General features: G+C 40.1%; 1 protein-coding gene across 1 annotated transcript; it reads right to left on the bottom strand.

Moving 5' to 3' along the window:
• Positions 1 to 21,356, bottom strand: adgre5a (adhesion G protein-coupled receptor E5a). Its single transcript, XM_088353649.1, has 19 exons — positions 21,267 to 21,356; positions 15,778 to 15,858; positions 15,058 to 15,228; positions 14,853 to 14,975; positions 14,575 to 14,721; positions 13,323 to 13,448; positions 13,202 to 13,245; positions 13,024 to 13,128; positions 11,818 to 11,971; positions 11,020 to 11,142; positions 10,746 to 10,936; positions 8,429 to 8,593; positions 8,166 to 8,360; positions 6,298 to 6,515; positions 6,146 to 6,206; positions 5,906 to 5,997; positions 5,596 to 5,764; positions 5,422 to 5,514; positions 1 to 327 (listed from the first exon to the last, which is right to left on the bottom strand). Exons 1-19 carry the CDS (start codon positions 21,295 to 21,297, stop codon positions 286 to 288), a joined length of 2,331 nt encoding a protein of 776 aa, XP_088209775.1. The 5' UTR covers positions 21,298 to 21,356; the 3' UTR covers positions 1 to 285.
• Between the last annotated feature and the right edge of the window lie 250 nt (positions 21,357 to 21,606).

Below are 21,606 nucleotides of genomic sequence, written 5' to 3'. Positions count from 1 at the left end.
ATGCAAATAAATGTCTATCATACTTTACATAAAAAAATTATTTTCTTTGAATCTAATTTCAAATATACATGAGAGAAATACTGCACAATGAGACCCTTTAAGAGATCAAATAAACACTGTAGGCAACAGAACAAAGAACATCAAAAGGGGCAACATTTGCATTTCGATCGCTTAAAGAACAGTAGCATATTCTTAAAAGAAGGACAACCACCACACTTGATCATCAACAGATGGCTAGCCGGTGATTGTGTAGTACACACGACAGAGAAATAAGAGTTTGCTTCCTCAGATGTGCGACGCTCCTGTGTCTTGGCTGCTCTTGGATGCCTTGGGATGGATGACAGGAAGAAAGAAGACAAGGCAATCAGTCACCAGTGGACAACTTTATTGCCCGTTCATTATCAGCAAAGCTTGGGCGGCTCTGTCAGCAGGATCAAAACGCTTCATTGCTATAAGATGTAACATACAGGATCCTGCTTTGTCATTGACCACATGGCAACAGAGCACAATTTTTTTTTTCATTGTTTTTTTTTTTAGTATTGCGTCCGACTGAAGGTTAATGCAATTTTAAACGGATCCAACCATATTTATTTTCTTTTTAAAATGTATATGCAGTAAAATGAATGCCAGTGTACCATTTCCATGCTTGGGGTTGTCCATCGATACGATGATGACCATCTTCTTTTAATTGTGAGTCTGCTGATGTTTGAAGAGTCCGATCCTGGATCCACAGATGCGGTTACAGACAGAGCATGTGAAGGGGGTGCTGGGGGGAGCAGGGGTGGCCTGGCGAGCATGTCTCTTTGTACGCTTTGCTGCACGGTGTTGCATGCGCTGTTCCTCCATGTAATCCACTCCATGTGAGCAGTGGGAGCGCCAGAGGTCTCGGCAGGAAGCAAGTTCCTCCAGTGAGGAGGGGTTTATCCGACATCTCTTCAGGATGTTCTTCATTTGGTCTTTGAACCGCTTCTTCTGCCCACCAGCACTGCGTTGGCCTAGATGTAACTGACCATAGAGGATACGGCGTGGCAGTCTGTGGCTGGGCATTCGAACAACATGCCCCAGCCACCTAAGTTGGTGTTGGGCCATAATGGATTCCATGCTGCAGCTGCCTGCCCTCTCCAACACCTCTGTGTGCGGCACTCTGTCCCTCCATGTGATGCCAAGGATCTTCTGAAGACATCTTACATGGAAGGTCTCGAGGCTCTTTAGATGGCGGCTGTAGATAGTCCATGCCTCACATCCATACAGTAATGTCGTGATACATACAGCTCTGTAGACCAGCATTTTGGTGTGGAGTCTAAGGTTGTTGTTTTGAAAGACCCTTATCCTTAGTCGACCGAAAGATGCTGATGCTTGCTTGAGGCGGCTCTGGATCTCATCATCCAATGAGCAGGTGTCAGACACTATGCTCCCCAGATATTTGAAGGTGGGCACCATGAGCAGGTGTTGCCCAGCTGCTGTGAGGGTTATTGGGTTTGGTAAGAGGTCAGCACTGGACTGACAGAGTACCTCTGTCTTCTGGGTGTTGATCGTCAGTCCCATTCTGGTGTATGCAGTTACAGCTGCCGAGAGAATGTTTTGCAGAGCCTCCGGTGTATGGGCAACCAGGGCACAGTCATCAGCATACTGTAGCTCAATGATGGTCTCTGAAGTCAGTTTGGTAGTTGCCTGTAGCCTCCTGATGTTAAACAGGTTACCATCAGCCCTGAAGTTGATGGTAACTCCAGCCTGCTCCTCCATCCTTCTACGTAGCAGTGTTGTAACACAGACGAGGAAGATGTTGAAGAGAACTGGAGCCAGCACACAGCCTTGCCTCACTCCAGTTTCGACGCCAAAGGGCTCTGAGCTGTGTCTTCCAACTACCACTCTGGCCGTCATCCCTGAATGGAACTGTGCAAGAATGGTGAGAAACTTGGGTGGACACCCAAATCTCTTCAGGACTTGCCACAGTAGGTCCCTGTTCACTGTGTCAAATGCCTTTGAAAGATCGACAAAGGCGATGAACAAGTCCTTGTGCTGCTCCCGGCATTTCTCTTGGAGCTGACGTGTCACAAAGATCATGTCGACTGTTCCCCTGTCCTTTCGAAAACCACACTGTGACTCTGGGATGACGCGTTCCGATATTTTGGAGATGAGTCTGCGGAGCATGACCTTGGCAAGGACCTTTCCAGCAGTGGCCAACAAAGAGATACCCCTACTGTTGGAGCAGATGGATTTATCTCCTTTATTCTTAAAGATGGTCACAATGTTCGCATCTTTCCACAGTTGCGGGACACACTCTCGTCTCCACACCTCAGAAATATATTGAAACAGTGTCCGTGTACAGAGGTAGCCTCCTACCTTGAGAAGTTCAGCTGGGATGTTGTCAGGTCCAGGGGATTTATTGTTTTTCAGGGTTTTGACTGCATGCAGGATTTCATTGAAAGTTGGCGGGAGGTCGAGGTCTGGCAATGTAGGATGTTCAGGGAGCTCTGAAAGGACAGTTGGGTCCACTGGGGTGGGCTGGTTGAGCAGGGTGTTGAAATGCTCAGCCCACCGCTCCACTATCATAGCCTGATCCTTGATTAGAGATGTTCCATCAGCAGATCTAACAGGTGCCAGTGAGCAGTGTCTGGGGCCATAGATGGTTTTTACTGCATCATAGAAACTGTGCATATCGCTTCTATCAGCGTGAGACTGGATTTCATTGGCTTTTGAGATCCACCACTCATTTTGCAGTTTTCTGAGAGTTCTCTGGGCCTCGGAACGAAGGGCTTGCCATAGCTTTTTATGGAATTGAGATTGTGGGTTGTTCAGGGTGGCTCTGTGTGCCTTGTGCATTCTGTCCAGGAGGGTCGAGATCTCTCCGGCATTCTGGTCAAACCAGTCCTGGTGTTTTTTAGTTTTAAAACCAACGGTTTGGGCTGCAGTGTCAAAGAGGGTGGTAGATATATAGGTCCACTTCTCATCCATCCCAGCCTCTGACATGACCAGCTGCTCAATGTTTGCCAGCCTCTCAGCTAGAGAGCAATGGAAGTTGTCAAGGGTGTCGCTACTGGAGAGTTTGGCACAGTTGAGTGTCTTCCTCTTTGAACCACCATGACGTGCTAGGGGCCGGACATGCATTCTGACCTTTGTCAGAATCATGCGGTGGTCGGTCCAACAGTCTGCCCCACGCATAGCTCTTGTAATGAGCACGTCCTTCAGGTCAGCCCTCCTCACGATCGCGTAGTCAATCAGATGCCAGTGTTTGGACCTGGGATGCATCCAGGATGCCTTATATTTATTCTTTTGTTGGAAGATGGTGTTTGTGATGGTAAGGTTATGTTCCGCGCACAGACTAAGAAGTCTCATGCCATTGGAATTAACTTTTCCAATGCCATGGGCACCAATCACACCATCCCAGTTTTGCAAGTTCTTTCCGACTCTTGCATTGAAATCACCAAGCAGCATGATTTTGTCATTCCTCGGGATGTGACTGAGGATGTCATCGAGTGCCTGGTAGAAGCGATCCTTCTCTTCATCATTCGATGGCAGTGTTGGTGCATAGGCACTAACTAATGTGACATGTCTGCATTTTGCAAGTGGGATGCGAAGAGTCATTAGTCTTTCACTGACACCCACTGGTGACTCTGTGAGCTTCAGCAGTAGAGTGTTCTTAATTGCAAAACCAACTCCGTGAAGATGGTGTCCGCCCATGGGGTATCCCTTCCAAAAGAATGTATAACCCTCCCCCTCTTCATTGAGTGAGCCTTCCTCAAGGAGTCTGGTCTCGCTGAGCGCTGCCACATCCACATTATATCGCTTCAGCTCGTTGGCAATGAGTGCTGTTCTGCGCTGTGGTCTGTCCAGACTGGTATCCAGGAGTGTCCTTATGTTCCATGCTGCAATTCTAAATGCTATTGTTTTTCGACCGCATAGTGGAATGTCCCGACAGGCGCGGTTTCCTGTCCGGGTACTGTGCTGAGTGGGCAATCTTTAGGCCACCTTTTCTAGGCCTTTCCCCAATTGGGGTGAGCAGTGCGGCCACTAAATAGTTCTGCTCAGACGCACAGGGGTCTGCCGGAAACAGCTGCCACTCAATCCCAGCTGCTAACGACCCTTGCCCTGTGCCGCTGACATGCAGAGGTCCAGCTAAGAGCTTCCAGCTCATTCAAACCTGCTCCCGTCACTGGTTACTCCATCGCCGCCAGACTTTTGTGGTCGGGGACTCAGGTAAAAGAAGATACCTGCGCAATGATGGTTTTTAAAGTGGCGTAAGGGGTGCGCTTTCCCCAACGCCACTATCTTGATTGTAGAGAAGATGGATCCAGTGGCAAGGGAGACCCTAGACGACCGGCATCTTCCCACAACTGCAGGCGGCTGCCGGAATCCAGGTCTGTGGGAAACCGCCTCAAAGCGTGCCGCCACCAGCTTTTGGGATCACTCTTAGTCTGGACTCTACCCTTCGACCTGTTCGGCTTGGGTAACCCTGCCAGGAGTACGAGACTCCCGCCGACATAGCTCTAGGGGTCATTGAGACGCACAAAGTGCCCCACCACGATAAGGTGGTGATCCGGGGGAAAGAGCAAACATGGGCAAAAAAGTATAAAAGTAATCATTTTCCTGCTTGCAATTGAATGAAAATTACTTCACAGTTTGGGTATTAGCCCATCTTTGCTCTACTTCAAAAAGCAGATGAATCGTAATTGGTCATTCGCTGAAGCCTGAGCATTTTCTATGATATATGAAAAAAGGACACCTTCTAAATTAAATACAATAGATCTATTTTGTTGACTAATGCATATTTAACAAGTTGATTTGTCGACAGTATTGTTTGTTATTGCAACATCACTTGCATCCTGGTCATCCGATTACCTCATGTGCGGTCCCTTCTCAAGGTTTTTTCATTTTACCCATGTTGAGGTTTTTGAGTTTTCCTTGCCCTCGTGTTGGTTTTAGATCAGGGGATGGTGTGATAATAGTCTGTAGTTTGCAATGATCTGTATTCTGTGCAGCCCTTTGAGACTCCTTGTGATTAAGGGCTATACAAATAAACATGTTTTGACTTGATAGTCCATAAAAATAATACTGTAGAAAAAAAATCTGTGTCTTTTGCTTTGAAAGGACAGTGTGTATTCTTTAGCTGGTGATTAGAAAAAAAAAGTAAAAAAAAGAAACGCAATATTGATTTGCGCACTATCATATAAAAATGCATTTTTGACACTCACAGGTCAGGCAATTCTACAATGACAAGGATGGCAGCAAACCACACCCTACAAAACACGTGAAAACACTAAACTATTAAAAATAAAAAATAAAAATAAAATCCATCATTTCATTGCTGGCAAAAATTGTGAGGGATCTGAGCTTGTTTTCTACGTATGTGGACAGTGTGTTTTGTTTCACGATTACATCTTCACAAACATTCAAACAAAACAAACAAAAACGAGTTCTTACCATCTTTTTGCCGGAAAACGAGCAGAAATCAGAGTACTTTTTCCTTGGCGGTGCAGTGACTCTGAACAGGAGCTTTCCATATTCGTCCCTGACCTAACAACCATAATGCAAAGTTAACAGTAAATTCAAATGCATCTCTGATTCATCTTTGACTGATGTTTTTTAGTGACCCACTTGCTTAGAGAGCAGGCAGTGCGTCACAAACAGCATGAGACCCTGCAAGCTGGCGAAGACCGTGAACAGGTAAGACAAAATCATGGTGCCCTTCTCAAATTGGAAGAGGCCGAAAATCCATGTTGCTCCCAGCACGCACAGCTGGGCCAATGCTGTAACGGTGAATGTTCTACAGGGGGCGGCAGAGGGCCGTACAGGAACAACATAAAGGCCAGCCTGACGTTGGGCAGCCTAAACAAAAACTTGCTCGCTCTAAGGAAGCGAGGTTATTTTTCAAACACGTTATTTCCACGCATGCATGGTGTCTTACTTGATTTTCTGTAAGTTGTTTAGGTCTGGATTTAGACTTGAGAATTTCTGTGCCAATTTCCAAACCGTGATGAGAAAGAAGAAAAGATTGATCTGGAAAACATTGTAACTATTAAGGGGACATATGATGTCAAATTTCGCGTGTGCAAAAACATTATTGATTGGTAAAAATCCATGCAAACAAACACAACATGCTTACTTTCAAAACACAGTAATCTGGGCATTTTCTGGTGGTACTTACAGCAATAATGACAGCAGCTGGGCCCAGAAAACTCCAAATGAATTCCACATTTAACCAGCAACTGCAAGTATAAATTCAAATGTAAGCAGATCCTTGCAAGGCGACCCAATGATGAACCAGAAAATCACCAATTATCTCGTTATATTTCTCACTATCTCTGAGTTCCGTATCCTTTAGGGTTCACCAACGCAGAGATGAAGACAATCACCGCCGGGATGCCGTAGCCCCCGGCTATCATATGAAGGGTCCGGAAGTTGGTGTTGAAAACAAAGATGACCATCCGGAAGAGCTGCACGCCTTCCAGACACATCCAGCAGAACGCAGCCAAGAAGAAGAAATGCAGCAGGCCAGCAATCACAGCACATGCACTCTTGACAAATAAACACAGAAGCATAGGTTAAGGGGGGAAATATCTCATCTCATCTCATCTCATCAGCCGTACCGTTTATCCTCATTAGGGTCGCGGAAGGGGCTGGAGCCCATCCCAGCCATCTCCAGGCAGTGGGCAGGGGACACCCTGAACTGGTTGCCAGACAATCACAGGGCACACAGGGACAGACAACTCATTCGCTCATTCACACCTAGGGACAATTTGGACCGGCCAATTCACCTGAAATGCATGTTTTTGGAACGTGGGAGGAAACCGGAGTGCCCGGAGGAAACCCACGCAAGCACGGGGAGAACATACAAACTCCGCACAGGAAGTCTGGAGCTGGATTTGAACCCACGACAGGTTCCCATGACATGAACTGTGCCGCACAAGCGCTAACCACTGCGCCGCCGTGCTGCGGGGGGAAATATATATAAATATAATTATATTGTATGGTATAGTACATATATATATATATATATATATATATATATATATATATATATATCTCGGTGGCCTTGGGGGTAGGGCGCCCGCCCTGAGACTGACTCCCAACACATCAGTTGGGTTGAGCGAGGGGGCTGGGAATCCCCTCCTCTGTATCAATCTCCCAGAAAGAGTCAGAAAACACTCTAGCCACCTCCCACTAGGTAGATATGGCTCCGGTGTGTGTATATATATACATATATATATACCCCGCGACCCTAATAAGGATAAGCGGTACAGCTAATGAGATGAGATGATATATATATATATATATATATATATATATATATATCTCATCTCATCTCATTAGCTGCACCGCTTATCCTCAGTAGGGTTGCGGGGTGTATATATATATATATATATATATGTATATATATATATATATATTTGTATATCCATCCACTATCCGGACCTCTTATGCTCAGTGGGGTCGCTGGGGTGCTGGAGCATATTCCAGCTGTCTTCCGGCAGTGGGCAGGGGACATCCTGGACACCCTGGACTGGATGCCAGCCAGTTGCATAGCACACAGAGACAGACAACTGACTTGCCCATTTACATAATTAACCTGACATGAATGTTTATGGAATGTGGGAGGAAATCCATTCAAGCACGGGGAGAACATGCAAACTCTGAAAGCTGGTGGCTGGATTTAAACCCGTGAATCAGAACTACACGCTAACCACTCTGCTGCAGAGCCGCAGTATATATATCCATTATCCGTACCACTTATCCTCAGTAGGGTCGCGGGGGTGCTGGAGCCCATCCCAGCTATCTTCGGGCAGTGGGCAGGAGACAACTGAACAGGTTGCCAGCCAGTCGCAGAGCACACAAGGACAGACAATTCGCTCGCTCAGTCACACCTAGGGACAATTTGGACCAGCCAATTAACCTGACATGCATGTTTTTGGAATGTGGGAGGAAACCGGAGTGCATGCAAACTCCGCACAGGAAGGTTGGTAGCTGGATTTGAACCCATGACCTCAGAACTGTGCCGCACACGCGCTAACCACCGCGCCACTATATATATATATATATATATATATATATATATATATATATAATAAAGTGCAAAAAATAAGAACAGGAAAAAAAGCTTTTAGGATAGTAAAGGGACTCTAAAGTGCATAACGTCCTGTCATCATTTCATCATTTTTTATTCTCACCTGGTTCTCTGTACGAGAGATCCCCAAGAGAAAGATGACCGCTGCAACGAAGAGGCTGATGCATAGGTGCAAATGGATGGTGTTCCGGGGACTTTGGATGGAGCAAACGAGTGAGAAGGTCAAGATGCATATGAGCAAGCAAATCAGAGACAGGGACAATCCCACCTGGGTTATGACCTGCAACTCAAATGTCGCCTGTCCACATGAGAGACACATTAAGAAATATCCGGCATCTTAAACATCTTCGGATAAAGTTTGTTTACCTCTACATCGTAGAGGGCCATGAGCACGGCAAAGGTGCTTAAGTGGTTGCAGGAGCACACGGTGACTTCCGAGTTGGACTCTACCACTGTGCAACCGTTGGCAGACCAGCTTCCGTTCCCTTGGGAAGTGTCCCAGAACACACAGATGTGGTACGAACCATCTACCTAGAAGATAACCACACATGCACATATGTAGTAAATTACAGTAATATATAAGTTCTCAATAAATTATATAATGGAGCTTAAACCTTTTAAAACGATCCAAGCTAAAAAGAAGAATTTAGTGCACTTATTGGTCGTGTTACAGGAGTACTCTTATTTCTATCTTACTATAATTTACTGGTACTTGTTGAAATGAGTCACAAATTATGCATCAAAATTAATTTGTCACCTAAATAGCGAGGCATAATATGAAATGTATTACAACCTTGGATTCTGAAAATGGAAACACTGCCACAGATATTTTTACATTCTTGGAATGTCTGGCTTTTGTAATTTTAGTTTTCTTATAAATTTAATTTTGAAACCAGCCATTAAATATCCATAAAACCAGTAATGAACCGACGTGTCAAACACGGACCCTGCCTGTTGGATGTTTAAATCCGGCACGCCTAGAGTTTCTGAGTATGTAAAAAAAGAAGCAAGTCTTTAGTTCATTTTTATTAAAAGTTAGAATTTTTAGGATAAAACTAAACCAAATACTCCGTCTGACCACTAGCAGGCAGTAAAGAGCATACTCTCAGCTATTGTTGACCCAGTCTAGTCGTTTGATCGTATGTAGTCTAATCTTTTTGCCCAATCATCTGTTAAAATTTTGATTTTGTCTTTAAATTCATTTCATACCATACAAAGACAAAAAATACATTTTTGTCATAGCTATGGTAACTATTAAAAAATAAATCAGTCAACTCATCCAAAGCCAAACATAAAAATCATTTTTTTACCATTTTTTTGTGAATAATTGTGATATGCTTAGAAAAAGCCCTTGTTATAATTATGATATATGTGGATGGCTACTAAAGTAGGCTGAATGATAAAGCATAATACTAAAAACATTTAGTAGGATCAACATTTCAAGTTGAAGTTCTTTTACTGTTCTGACCCGCATGAGAACAGGAAGTCTGGATCCGCCCCTGTAGCCAAACTGAGTATGACATCCCTGGTATATATTTTTTAAGGATTTGGTTGCCAAAGAAATATACTTTTGCTAGTTGATAAATGTATTTTGTTTTTAAATAATGGATACCTTCATAAGATTCAATTTTGTTATTTGAAATGTTAAACCTTAATGTTGTTATTTTGACTACTATGCACTGTTTACATTATTGTCATTATTGGCCAATAATGATGCTGCTCTTTGATTTGCACACCCTTTAGAGCTCATCTGCTTTTCATAACTCAATAGATTTAATAAAAATAAATGGATCAGGGGAACGCTTTTTGAACATTATTGTAATTAGCAGGGTTGGGTAGGGTTACTTTAACTTGATTACTTTCAATTACTTTTGGATTACTCTAATACCAAATATGCTAATAAAAGAAACTAAATATGAATAAAATGATGACTCACAATACGTGGTAAGCTTTCTCTCCTGGCTTTGATCTCCGGCAAAACTAACATAAAATGTGACAGAAACAAAATGAAAATAAATTCAAACAGCTTGCCAACATCATTTTTGCCGTTCCATGTATTCCGTTACTCCCCAAGCCTGCACAAAATGTAGTAATTTTATTCATGTTTAGTTTCTTTTGTCTTTTATTAGTATATTTGGTATTGGAGTAATCCAAAAGTAATTGAAAGTAATTCAGTTAAAGTAACCCTACCCAACCCTGGCATTGTAAGGGTTTCTTGTACAGTTCTCTACTGTTTTCCTTGCATATTCCCACTTTTAAATATTATTTTCATTTTAATTATTTAATTTTTAACGCAGCACAGCGGCTTGGTGGTTAGTGCACAGTGTGGAGGTCTAGTGTTCAATTCCACCTACCGGCCTCCCTGTGCAGAGTTTGCATGTATTCCCTGTGCTTGCGTGGGTTTCGTCCAGGCACTCCGGTTTCCTCCCACATTCTAATCACGGGCATGTCAGGGTAATTGGTAAGTCCAAATCTTCCCTAGTTGTGAATGGTTGAATGTCTTTGTGTGCCCTGTGACTGTCTGGCAATCGGTTCAGGGTGTCCCCTGCCGACAGACCAAAGACAGCTTTTTTAAAATTCTGTAATTTCCTGAGTTCACCTTTCCAACTGTGTGTAAAATGTTCTACTAAAGCTTTAATTGAAAATACATCTTTCAATTACAATGTCAAGAGTTGAACGTTACTTTTCTTAGATGATGAAAGTTTAGGATGATAGCCTCTTGTAGGTGATGAGTGTCTGTGTTTGTGACGGACACCGTTGCCACTTTGGAATTGATGATTAAGCGTTGGTTGGCCTGTGGCTTCAAACTCATGTAGAAACCACCAGTGAAGGCTTCTAGATTTCTGTAGCTGAGCAAGAACACGCTTGCCCTGCCTGTAGCAGTCACAATAGGAACATCACAACTACGGTAAGTGGATGTCCAAATGAAAGTAGCATTTGTTAGTTGTGACCACTACCTGGGTACTGCCAAAGATCTCCAGCAACGGTTTCCAAGTGGATACTTAACTTTACCGGCTTTGTTGATAATGTCACGACCCCTAGAGGTAGTCTGGGCCCTTTGTGAGAAAGAAGCTGCAGTTCTGAAAATACATGTTATGAGATCACATTAGGGATAGGCAGATATTTTAATAAATTATTTTAAATGAGGCTTCTATTATTTCATGGATAGCAGAGAACTTCCAACAGCTCAACTTTGATATAACACAGGTCTTAGTCACCAGTCCTGAAAGTATGGGAGAGAAACCTTTACCAAAACTGGAAGATTTTAGAACTTCACAAAATGTTAACAACTTGGATTTCTTTTTCTTATTCTAAACTGAATGATTTTATTCAGCACCTTTAATTGCAATTCATTGTCTGAAAAGTGCTTTTTAAATTGATTTTAATTTGATTAAACTTTTGATTTAATTATTGCACTTGCGAGCTTCTATTTCTTAATACATCACTGAAGCCTATATTTTTTTCCCTTTGATAACTTGATGCATGCTAATGCTGGTATAAATGTTAAAGTATTTTTATCCGATTTTATTTTGGTTAGACAGCTTGTTTAGGTTCCGGATGCAGGAGGGATTAAAAAAGTAAAAATTTCTTGCACTTTTTAAAAACACAGACCTCTCGATCTAAAGTTTATGGACCTCAAATGTCCACAATTTCTATGGTGGAAAAACGTAACATTTTATCTAATTACTTTTATATCACTGAGAGAACAGACTGTATATTTTGAGAGAACATGAAGTTACTGGAACTATTCATACCTGTGTAGGTGGACGACTTCCTCATTCTGGGGACTTTCATAAATTGTCCAATCATTTTTAATGCACTTTCCACTATATCCAGAAAGATCGACACCTTCCTGTTGTTATGAAGGGTGCCACCGGACAAGAGGTGATCAATGACCTCCAAAAGTCTCTGTTAAAAAAAGAAGAAGGATCAGAACATTATTTCACAAGTAAATCGAGCAGATGAGTAGGTAGAAGCTAGGAGAGGGCAATCCTGTTTTTTTTTTTTTGGATCGATCTGTTCAGAGTAAAATACAGGAAAATATCGATCGATACCAATCCAATACTGATCAAGTCAAGTCGTAAATGTCATGATCATTAAAAAACAGAATTCCTCCACTGTGAGTCACTTTATAATTACAATTAAGACAGCCTAAAATAGTTTACTTTTTATAAAGTAACCACAATGTAAATCTTAACAGTTAAATAAATGCAAATGAAAATTTGTAGTACGACTGTTTCGGAACAAAAATCAAGAGAGTCAAACAATAAAAGCAGCAACGTAACAAAAATACAAGTAAAACAACTATATTAACAGTATTAAAGAGAATACAATACAATATTTTAACGACAACAACTATTTCAAAAAAAAAAAAAATCCAATCCAAAAAGCAACAATGTAAAGTACTGTATAAACTGGCAACAGGAGAACTTAATTACTGTATTTTCTGGACCAAAAGGCTCACCCAAATACCCCAAATTGTCCAGAGATTTATAAACGCGCATTATAATCCAGTGTGCCTTTATGGAGCCGGATATAACTTCATTGAATGCTTTTCCATACGCTAACCTTTTATGGTTTGATTGAATTATTTTTGTTGTAATACCAGATTCCCTGATATTTATGTTCCATTAAATAATTTTGGATCTTCTGTTTAAATCTCATGTGCATATCGTTCAACGCGCCTTATATATAAAAACATCTTTCAAAAGCGGATATTTTTTGAAGCTGGGTCTTACAGTCCAGAAAATACAGTCATTTTAGTGCACAATATTTTGGAAATAAATGAATAAATGAAAACCACAATTGGATCACATTTGAAAATTGTAATTTATGTATAATATTATGACACATTATCATTGTGATAGTTGAAATGAGATTTTTCGACTATAATGTATTTGGATCAATCTGCCCACCTTTAGTAGAAGCAGAGCGTTTTGTAAACTTTAAAGCAGAAATACCTGAAGCATGTCCTTGTTGTCCATGTCTTGAGGATGTTCTCCCTTGGTCAGGTTGAGACAAGTTCTTTTCAGCTTCTTCATAAAATCATGAGCTACAGGGTTAATCTAAGCAAAATTATTTTGGGATAATTAACGACAAAACGTGTTTCCGAAGTGTGGTCCTTGTTTGTGCAGTTACCACTTTCAGATCCTCTGCGTCACTGAGTGCACTGCAGTCCAAGGCTGAAGAAAATGAGTTTCAGTAAACAAACTTCACTGAATAGAACAAGGATGCGTGAGGGTGGGAAAATACACTTTACCCGAGCAACGAGCAGCTTTATTTCCATAATTGGTGAAGCCTGCATGGCACGCGCAGGAAGGGCCGCTGGCTTCAATGTGGCAAGTTCCATTTCCACAGTGGTTTGTTTCGTTAATGGAACATATGGCTAAAGAAAACAGAACGAGAAATTCAAAATGTCAATACTATACAGACCTTCGCTCGTATAGATCCGATATGGGCAAACTACGGCCCGCAGACCGGATGCAGCCAGTCAAGCTTTTTTGTCAGGCTTCGCTAAATGAAAATGATAATGTGTAAAATAAATGGTACGACTTACAGTTCTACTAATGAGAATGTGTTGGCTTTTATGCCACTCTTGTCCCTAATGTCCCCCACATTCAAATAGATGGCTACATTTTTCATGAATTGCTATTTTTATCATGTTTTTATCTTATTCATAAAGACATTCATTTAGTTTAAAATGAATCCGAGCTATCTGTGATGTACTTGAGTTATGCATATTATGGATAATAATAACCAATTTGGTTTATTTATAGAAAAAAAACAAGGAAATAAAACATATATCCATGTTTGGTAATCTATAAATGCACAATTCGTTGCTATTTTAAAAAGAGTCATCTCCAGTTAACCCTCCCTCATGTATTGGTAAGGTATAACATCCTGTAGTGCATTGGTGGATACAAAAAATAATATTAATAATTATATTTTCTCCTAGCCCTTTCACAATTTTTTAACACATTGCGGCCCACGACTCAAGGTGTTTGCTCACCCCTGGTATAGTGAAAACAAGAAGAAACAATTGAGCACTATATTGCCACCACTAGGGCAGCACGGCAGATGAGTGTTTAGCGCATCCGCAGCGCAGTTCTGAAGTCATGGGTTCATATCAAGCTACCATCCTCCCTGTGCGGAGTTTGCATGTTCTCCTTGCACTCTGGTTTTCTCCCACATTCCAAAAACATGCATGTCAATTTATTGTCCTTAGGTGTGAATGAGCAAGTGAGTTGTCTGTTGTTGTCCCTTCAATCGGCTGGCAAACAGTTCAGGGTGTCCCCTACCCACTGCCCGAAGGTAGCGGAGGATGGGCTCTAGCACCCCTGCGACTCTACTGAGGATAAGTGGTGCAGATAATAGATGGATTGCTACTTCTTTATATGCTGTGTTGTCAGTTTGTGTACACATTTTTAGCCATGAAGTGTTTTTCTCAGACTTTATGACAAAGGATCCCTAGGATGTTTGAGACAAGCCTGCTGCCAAAAAGCTTTGCTGACCTTCACACGCCACCTGGGGTGATTTGAAGTTGTTTCTTCCAGACTTGGTTGCAAAACCCGCTTTGCAAACACAGTAAAAACCGCCAGCCATGTTCATGCATGTCGCGTTGGGCCCACAGACATTTTCTTCCAGACACTCATCTACATCTGTACAATCAAAGATCATTTATATTTGAACAAGGATTCGTGCAAGACCTGATCCAAAATATTAGAAATACCTCTGTGCGATACAGGGCAGTTGTGTTTTATGGAAAAACCATGTAATAGATAGTACTTACCATCACAATCAGAATTGGCATTGGCGACAAACCCCTCATTGCAAGCACAATAGTACATTGGACTGGTGTTAATACAAGGTCGTGAACCACAGATGTCTTTGTTCTGCAAACATTCATTGATATCTGGGAGAGAAAAAAACAGATTTTATCAACATTGCAATGGTCCCTGTCATATAAAAATATGCATCTTTAAGGAGACATTTACCACTACATGTTAGAGATGATTCAGCAGTAAAATTATGTGATTTTATGTTGGTTTGAAAACCCTCATCACACATGCAGTAAAAGCTGCCAATAGTGTTGTAACAATGTGCATTCCTTCCACATGGGGTGAGGTTGAAGGGGTTGTCCTCGTCAAGGAAACACTCGTCTTCATCTTTGGGAAAACATCAATCAATCAATGAACAAATTACATTCACGTCAATCATGGGATTTCTATACATTAAACAATCAAAGAAGACTTTTAGATTTTAAGTGAAACAAATATGACGACATATACAAAATGTATTGTCAAAATGAAATTGTTAAAACTTTAACTCTAAATTAAAAGGACATTTTGCATTAATCAGCACTTTCTAGCGGCAAACAAACTTTAATCCATTAAGTTTATTGATTTGAATAATGAGCAAAAGTACTTGAGCTATCCTATTAATCTGCAATTTTTTTAGATTGTACTAAGCAGATTTCATAGGACAAAATCATGTCTGCCCCAGAACTCAGTTAAAACTGAGCTCTCTAATAATAGTGCCATCACTTGCTAAAAAGAAATTACAAAATAAAAAAAATATAATATTATAAAATATAAACATACACTAACGGAAAAAGTAACAGACATAGTTGTTGCTAGGTAGAACTCAAAGACCGCAATGGAACACATACTAATAACAATAATCAAAATAACAATAAACAGAACGAAGGGTCCTACCAATGCATAAGTCTTTCACCAAATTAAATCCATTGGGACATGAGGATTCTGACAGCACCAAGATGGACCACAGGTACAGAGCTGAAAGTGGGAAAAAATGAAAACTTAAACTGTCAACCTCCATTTCATTTCACCTCCTCCATTGCAGCTCAAGTGGTGCCCACGCTTCATCTTTTAATGGTTTGCTAAGTCAATCTTAAAACACACCCACTAAGACATCACATCATATCATTGACAAAGATTAGTTTGTAATAAGGTCAAAGGTGAATGCCCTCATTTATACACCCCCATTTCCTCAGATTGTTCCTATTTACACTGACCATCTGCACAGGACTTCCTACGGGCAGTGAATACTTGATGGGAACTGTGGGTAAAAAAACACTCCCTGGCATTTTCACTCCTGAGGTGAGGGAGAAAGGCGAAGAGATAGATACACTATAACAAGTATGTATTGTTTTATTGATATGTTCATATATTAATTTATATCTTATCAGTTTTGGGAATATCGCCATTATGGCCTTCGCTCTGAAAATGCTGCTCTACTAGTGATCGCAAGAGCCAAGAAGAGATCCACAGGTTCGAGAGCGTTGTCCATTCGGGCCTGGTGCTGTGGAATGCTCGTCCCCCTGAGATTCGATCTGCAACCTCAATGGAACTATTTAAATCCAGGCTTAAATCACACTTCTATTCTATAGCATATAAATAACCTATATTTTATGTTGACAATATCTGTGTATTATTTGTTATTGCAACATCCAGCCTGGTCATTCTGGAAGGAGGATAACCTTATATGCGGTCCCTTCTCAAGGTTTCTTCACTTTCCTCATGTTGAGGTTTTTTAGTTTTTCCTAGCCCTCATGTAGGTTTTAGATCAAGAGATGGTGTAATAATAGTATGTGGTTTGCAATGATCTGTGGTTTGTGCAGCCCTTTGAGACTCTTTGTGATTAAGGGCTACACAAATAAACATGACTTGACTTGACATTATAAATCATCACGTTACGTAACAGACAACCCTTTTTAGTGAATCAAGCCGAAAAAGACGGGTCTCTAAGAAGAGAGCGGTGCAGCTAATGAGATGAGATGAGATATAATATATACCAAACTCTGCTTATTACAATTTTAATTCATAGTACACAGTTAGTCCATCATGGTTGTCTAAAAGCGCAACTAAAGCAATAGTGTGTATTATTTCACGCCTATAAGTGGTAAAAAAGCAAACTAACATTCGCTGTCATAGAAACATTCCTTTTTCAAAAGTAAGTCGAGAAATTTGCATTTATTTTATATATCATAAGCCTTCCCCAAAAGAGAGCTCACATATTTGTCCACCATCTTGATGCTGCGGGTAAACTAAAAAATATAAATTGCTTGCGAAAGGGTCGAATAAAAAGGGAAAGAAAAATGAAATACTTTGGTGACTTTGAGTATCAGTAATTTGTATATTTCCTTGCACTATTTGGTACTCGTTTTTGGTGTCACGATACAGTAGACAGACAGTAGACTGGCCAAATATACACATTGTCCCTTTAACAAATGTGAATTATTGTATATATTAAAACACCTGGTCTTACAAATAATGAGTTCTAATTCAAGATTTCTGATTTTAAATAACAGTTCTAATGGTTACTTGATCAAAATTACATTATTGTGGTCCTACTTGGTATCAGTAAGAGAAAAGACTTATGTTTAAAGTGCTATTTTTTTTCTCTTACCGGTGAGGATTCAGTCGTATCGGGGGGGATTTTATATGCAATGATGTCATAGTATCTAACTTTTTCCCCCCACAGAAATAGAAGAACAGAGCTTTCTTTGTGAGTTGCATAGATGAGATAAGGAGTGGTTGGATGGAAAGCAGAGTCACACATCCTCCAATTTCCCTTTACTTTGTTTGATAGTTGTCATTCTGTTGTACTTTCATATTTCAGGCTCCTCAATTTATTTAAATTTATTGTAAATTTCCGATTGGAAAACAAAACAAAGCAAAATGAAACAAAAAAACAAAACAACACATTGTCCACCACTCAAAACTGTGGCCTATTGAAACAAATTAGCAATAACCAACCCAACCCAACTTTAATCAATGAGAGTTTAGACACTTATGAAACAAGGTGCTGGAATTTACAACAATATAGCCCATGTCCCTTTCCTTGGCACAACCTCAGTTGTTAACACAGCTAGTTTAGAGGCAAAGAAACCTAGTTTGAATAAATAAATATGAATGAGTGAATTAATTAGCAAACAAACAAACACAGGCACACACAGACTAATAAATACATACATAGATAAATAGATAAATAGATAAATAGATAAATAGATAAATAGATAAATAGATAAATAGATACATAGATACATAGATAAATAGATAAATAGATAAATAGATACATAGATACATAGATACATAGATAAATAGATACATAGATAAATAGATAGATAAATAGATAAATAGATAAATAGATAGATAAATAGATAAATACATAACTTTGTAATATGATCAGCTAAGCAGAGATAGGGCAAAATGTTCTCACATAATACCTTAAGGCAGGGACCCATGGTTAAATGAAAAACAGAAACATGCTTCAAATTGTAGTGTGAACGCTATTTTGGACGTATCTTGCAAATCCAGGCTAGAAAAGTAAAAATCTTGCCGCAGTATGGGTATTGTGATTGGTGCTTAGGAGGCTATAGAGCAGGCATATCAAAAATATGACCTGCGGGCTGGATCCGGTCCATTGAATGATTTAATTCGAATCACCACACATTTCTGAGCATCTCCAAAAACGAAGCGAGCCTGGGGGTCATTTTTGTCAAAAGTTAGGATTATTTTAAATAAATGCCAACCAAATGCTTTCTCTGGCCACTAGAGGCCAGTGTTGGGTTGGTATAGCGTAACCTTATTCAGGTGTAAAACTGCATTCACTGTTATAATAATCCTGGTAACGCATTCAATACCAAACATGAAAATATCCTTTCATCCTTAGTTTTTGAAAAAAATTGTTGTATTTAGAAAATATTCCTTGTCATCTATGTTTACAATATATACGGTAGGTTACTGATGTATCCTGAATGATAAAGCATAATATTGAAATACAAAGCTAAAGATTCGAGTATACATTCGTTTACTGACCGGCCCAGCTCAGAACAGAAAGCCAAACTGAGTCTGACATCCCTGCTATGAGCTTCAGCTCACCTGTGGAAGAAGCTAAACTATGGTATGATATCACCTTTTAAACCTGGATGTGCGCATTTGGCCCCAGGTTTAGCTTACAAAGTTTTGTTTCGATGGATTTGGTGTTGAACAACAACCTGTCAAATGGGATGAAATAGCAGAGTCTCACACACATTTTTGCACACATAGTGTATAACGTCTTAGAAAAGAATACTGGTAGCGGTTACAAGCAAATTTTATTCGGCCTGTTAAAAACATGAATTTCATGGACTGTTGTGTTTTATAAAAAAAGCACTGACATGGGATGGAAAGATGAAGTTGTCTCCTCCAATAAAGCTACCTTATGGGCCAAAGAGCTGCAATGGTATTCTATGTAAAAGGAGCTGCTGAATTACACTATATTGTATTAAATAATTCCTTTATTATAAAATGTAATATGAATTCGATTTTTTGGGCTTATGTTTCCTCTTCATTGGCAGCATTAAATCATTATTTTTTATGTTTTTACTTGCTAATTTTTTAAACAACTTTGTTTGCCCAAAACATTGATCATGTCAAAGAGGATCTGCTTTAGTTTCTTCATACTAAAACACATTTCTGTTACGTTAATCTCATGTGAAAATGACATTACGGACAATAATTGGTTTCCAAGAACTAAATACTGGTACATTTTGTAAACAATAGTTGCACTTAGTCTTATTTTGTTTAAATTACAAATGAATCAGTATTGATACCACATAATGAGTTTGTGTAAACAATCGCTAATTAGCAAATAATGAATTAAAACATGTTTCCGTGCGATAATGGCCCTAATGTTCACAGTTTTCCCCATGCGACTTGAGTCACCAACATCTGATGACATTGTAAGAAACATTACAGAAAAAAATACCGGATTTCGAAAGGATAACGTATGCGATATTGGCCTAAGGGTACGTCAGAACGCCAGTTGTGCGTACCAGATATGTAATTCTTTTGGCCATTATCACATGCCAACAGTAGTATTACAGTGTTCATTTTACCTCTGAAAAGTGATGGGTCCCGGGGACTCGCATGCTCAAAAATCTATGGGTCCCAACAGAGATCTATGGGTCCCCAAAATTTAGTTTTATCAAGGTTGAAATTGTAAATCGGCGACAAATATATAATATGAATCTATATATTCATTCAGTTTTAATCATCACAGTTTATTGGTAATACAAATCAGTTATCACTTCAAGATTTTTCAGTTCACAACAGTATTTTACATTATACAAAATAATATTGCTGAAACAGTGTTCATTTTACCTCTGAAAAGTTATGAGTCCCGGGGACTCGCATGCTCAAAAATCTATGGGTCCCAACAGAGATCTATGGGTCCCCATATAGATCGGCGTGCAGATGAAAACTCGAACCAGGAGACCAAAACAACTATGGCGGATCTGCTTGACGAAAGGTTTGGAGTGCGGTAAATCTTTGTTAAAAAAAAAGTAATCAGGTAATAATGAAAATTTCGTGTCAAAAAAAGTTCCGTCCCGGGGACGCACGTTGATTTGACACCATGCGTCCCCAGCAAAAATAATGTGTCTAGGACGCAGGGACGTGGGCAAAAGAGAACACTGGTATTATGGAATTTAGAATATCAATAATTATATTATCGAAAAGTTGATAAAAATATGATTAACTGATACGGTATTCCTACCATCCTTGTATAAAACAAAAACTTCACAGGGGCCATTTTCGCATGAGTTTAACAAAATGTAATGGAATAAAACACTGCTGAGTGTCACTTATTGGCTCAGACCTTGTTGTAGGCTTAAAACACACGTCTATTCTATAGTTTAGGAATGTTTCATGTTTACAATATCTGTGTATTGCTTGTTATTGCAACTTTCGTTGCAGCCTGATCATCCTAAAAGGGGGATTACCTCATGTGAAGTCCCTTCTCAAGGTTTCTTCATTTTCCTCGTGGGAGGTTTTTGAGTTTTTCCTTGCCCTCACGTAGGTTTTAGATCAGGGGATGGTGTGATAATAGTCTGTGGTTTGCAATCATCTGTGGTCTGTGCAGCCCTTTGAGACTCCTTGTGATTAAGGGCTATACAAATAAACATGACTTGACTTGACTTGCTGAGCCAATAACAAGTTCCCCAAAAAACATACAGTAAATGAACTAAAAATAATGGTCTTTTATCTGATTGTGAAATGGTAATTGACAGTCTACCCAACAAATAAATGACGAAACTTTCTCCAAACCTTAACAGTTCCATTTAAATGCTAATTAGATTGCTGAAATCAAAGCTAAACAAAAAAGATATCGTTAAATTAAGAGAATGGTTTTGACTCACCTAGGAGCAAAAGTTTTCTCCACCCTGTCATGGTGATGAGAAAAACACAATCTGAACTTTCTCTTCTCTTTACTGACTACTGAGTTTCTGATGAAAAGCCTGTGAAAGAGTATTCCTGTCCATGTGTGGGTGGAGTGAGAACGTAGGGTGTGTGGGTTTTTTGCACGCGTTATCACGTCAGCTTCTTGCTTCCCCTTCAGCATGGTAATACTAAGAGGGGGTTGAGAGGTACTGAGGGGCAGCAAGGTCATAAACTGTTTGGACTTTGTGAATTGCCATTGTTTAATATGGTACAATATGATGTTTCGCCCCCCCCCCCCCCCCCCCCCCACTGGCTGTG

The sequence above is a fragment of the Urocampus carinirostris genome, chromosome 1, assembly GCF_059441175.1.
Source record: "Urocampus carinirostris isolate Australia breed hairy pipefish chromosome 1, RoL_Ucar_1.0, whole genome shotgun sequence".
Classification (NCBI taxonomy): Eukaryota; Metazoa; Chordata; class Actinopteri; order Syngnathiformes; family Syngnathidae; genus Urocampus; species Urocampus carinirostris.
This window is presented reverse-complemented; position numbering and strand designations above follow the sequence as displayed.

Excerpts from the sequence above, each read along its gene's own strand:
- adgre5a (XM_088353649.1), bottom strand. The coding sequence starts at position 21,297 with ATGACAGGGTGGAGAAAACTTTTGCTCCTAG. Across the intron at positions 13,129-13,201 it reads ACGCAGAGGATCTGAAAGTG|ATTAACCCTGTAGCTCATGA; the intron begins GTAACTGCACAA and ends AATTTTGCTTAG. Across the intron at positions 8,594-10,745 it reads ACTTTCATCATCTAAGAAAA|GTAGATGGTTCGTACCACAT; the intron begins GTAACGTTCAAC and ends GTTATCTTCTAG.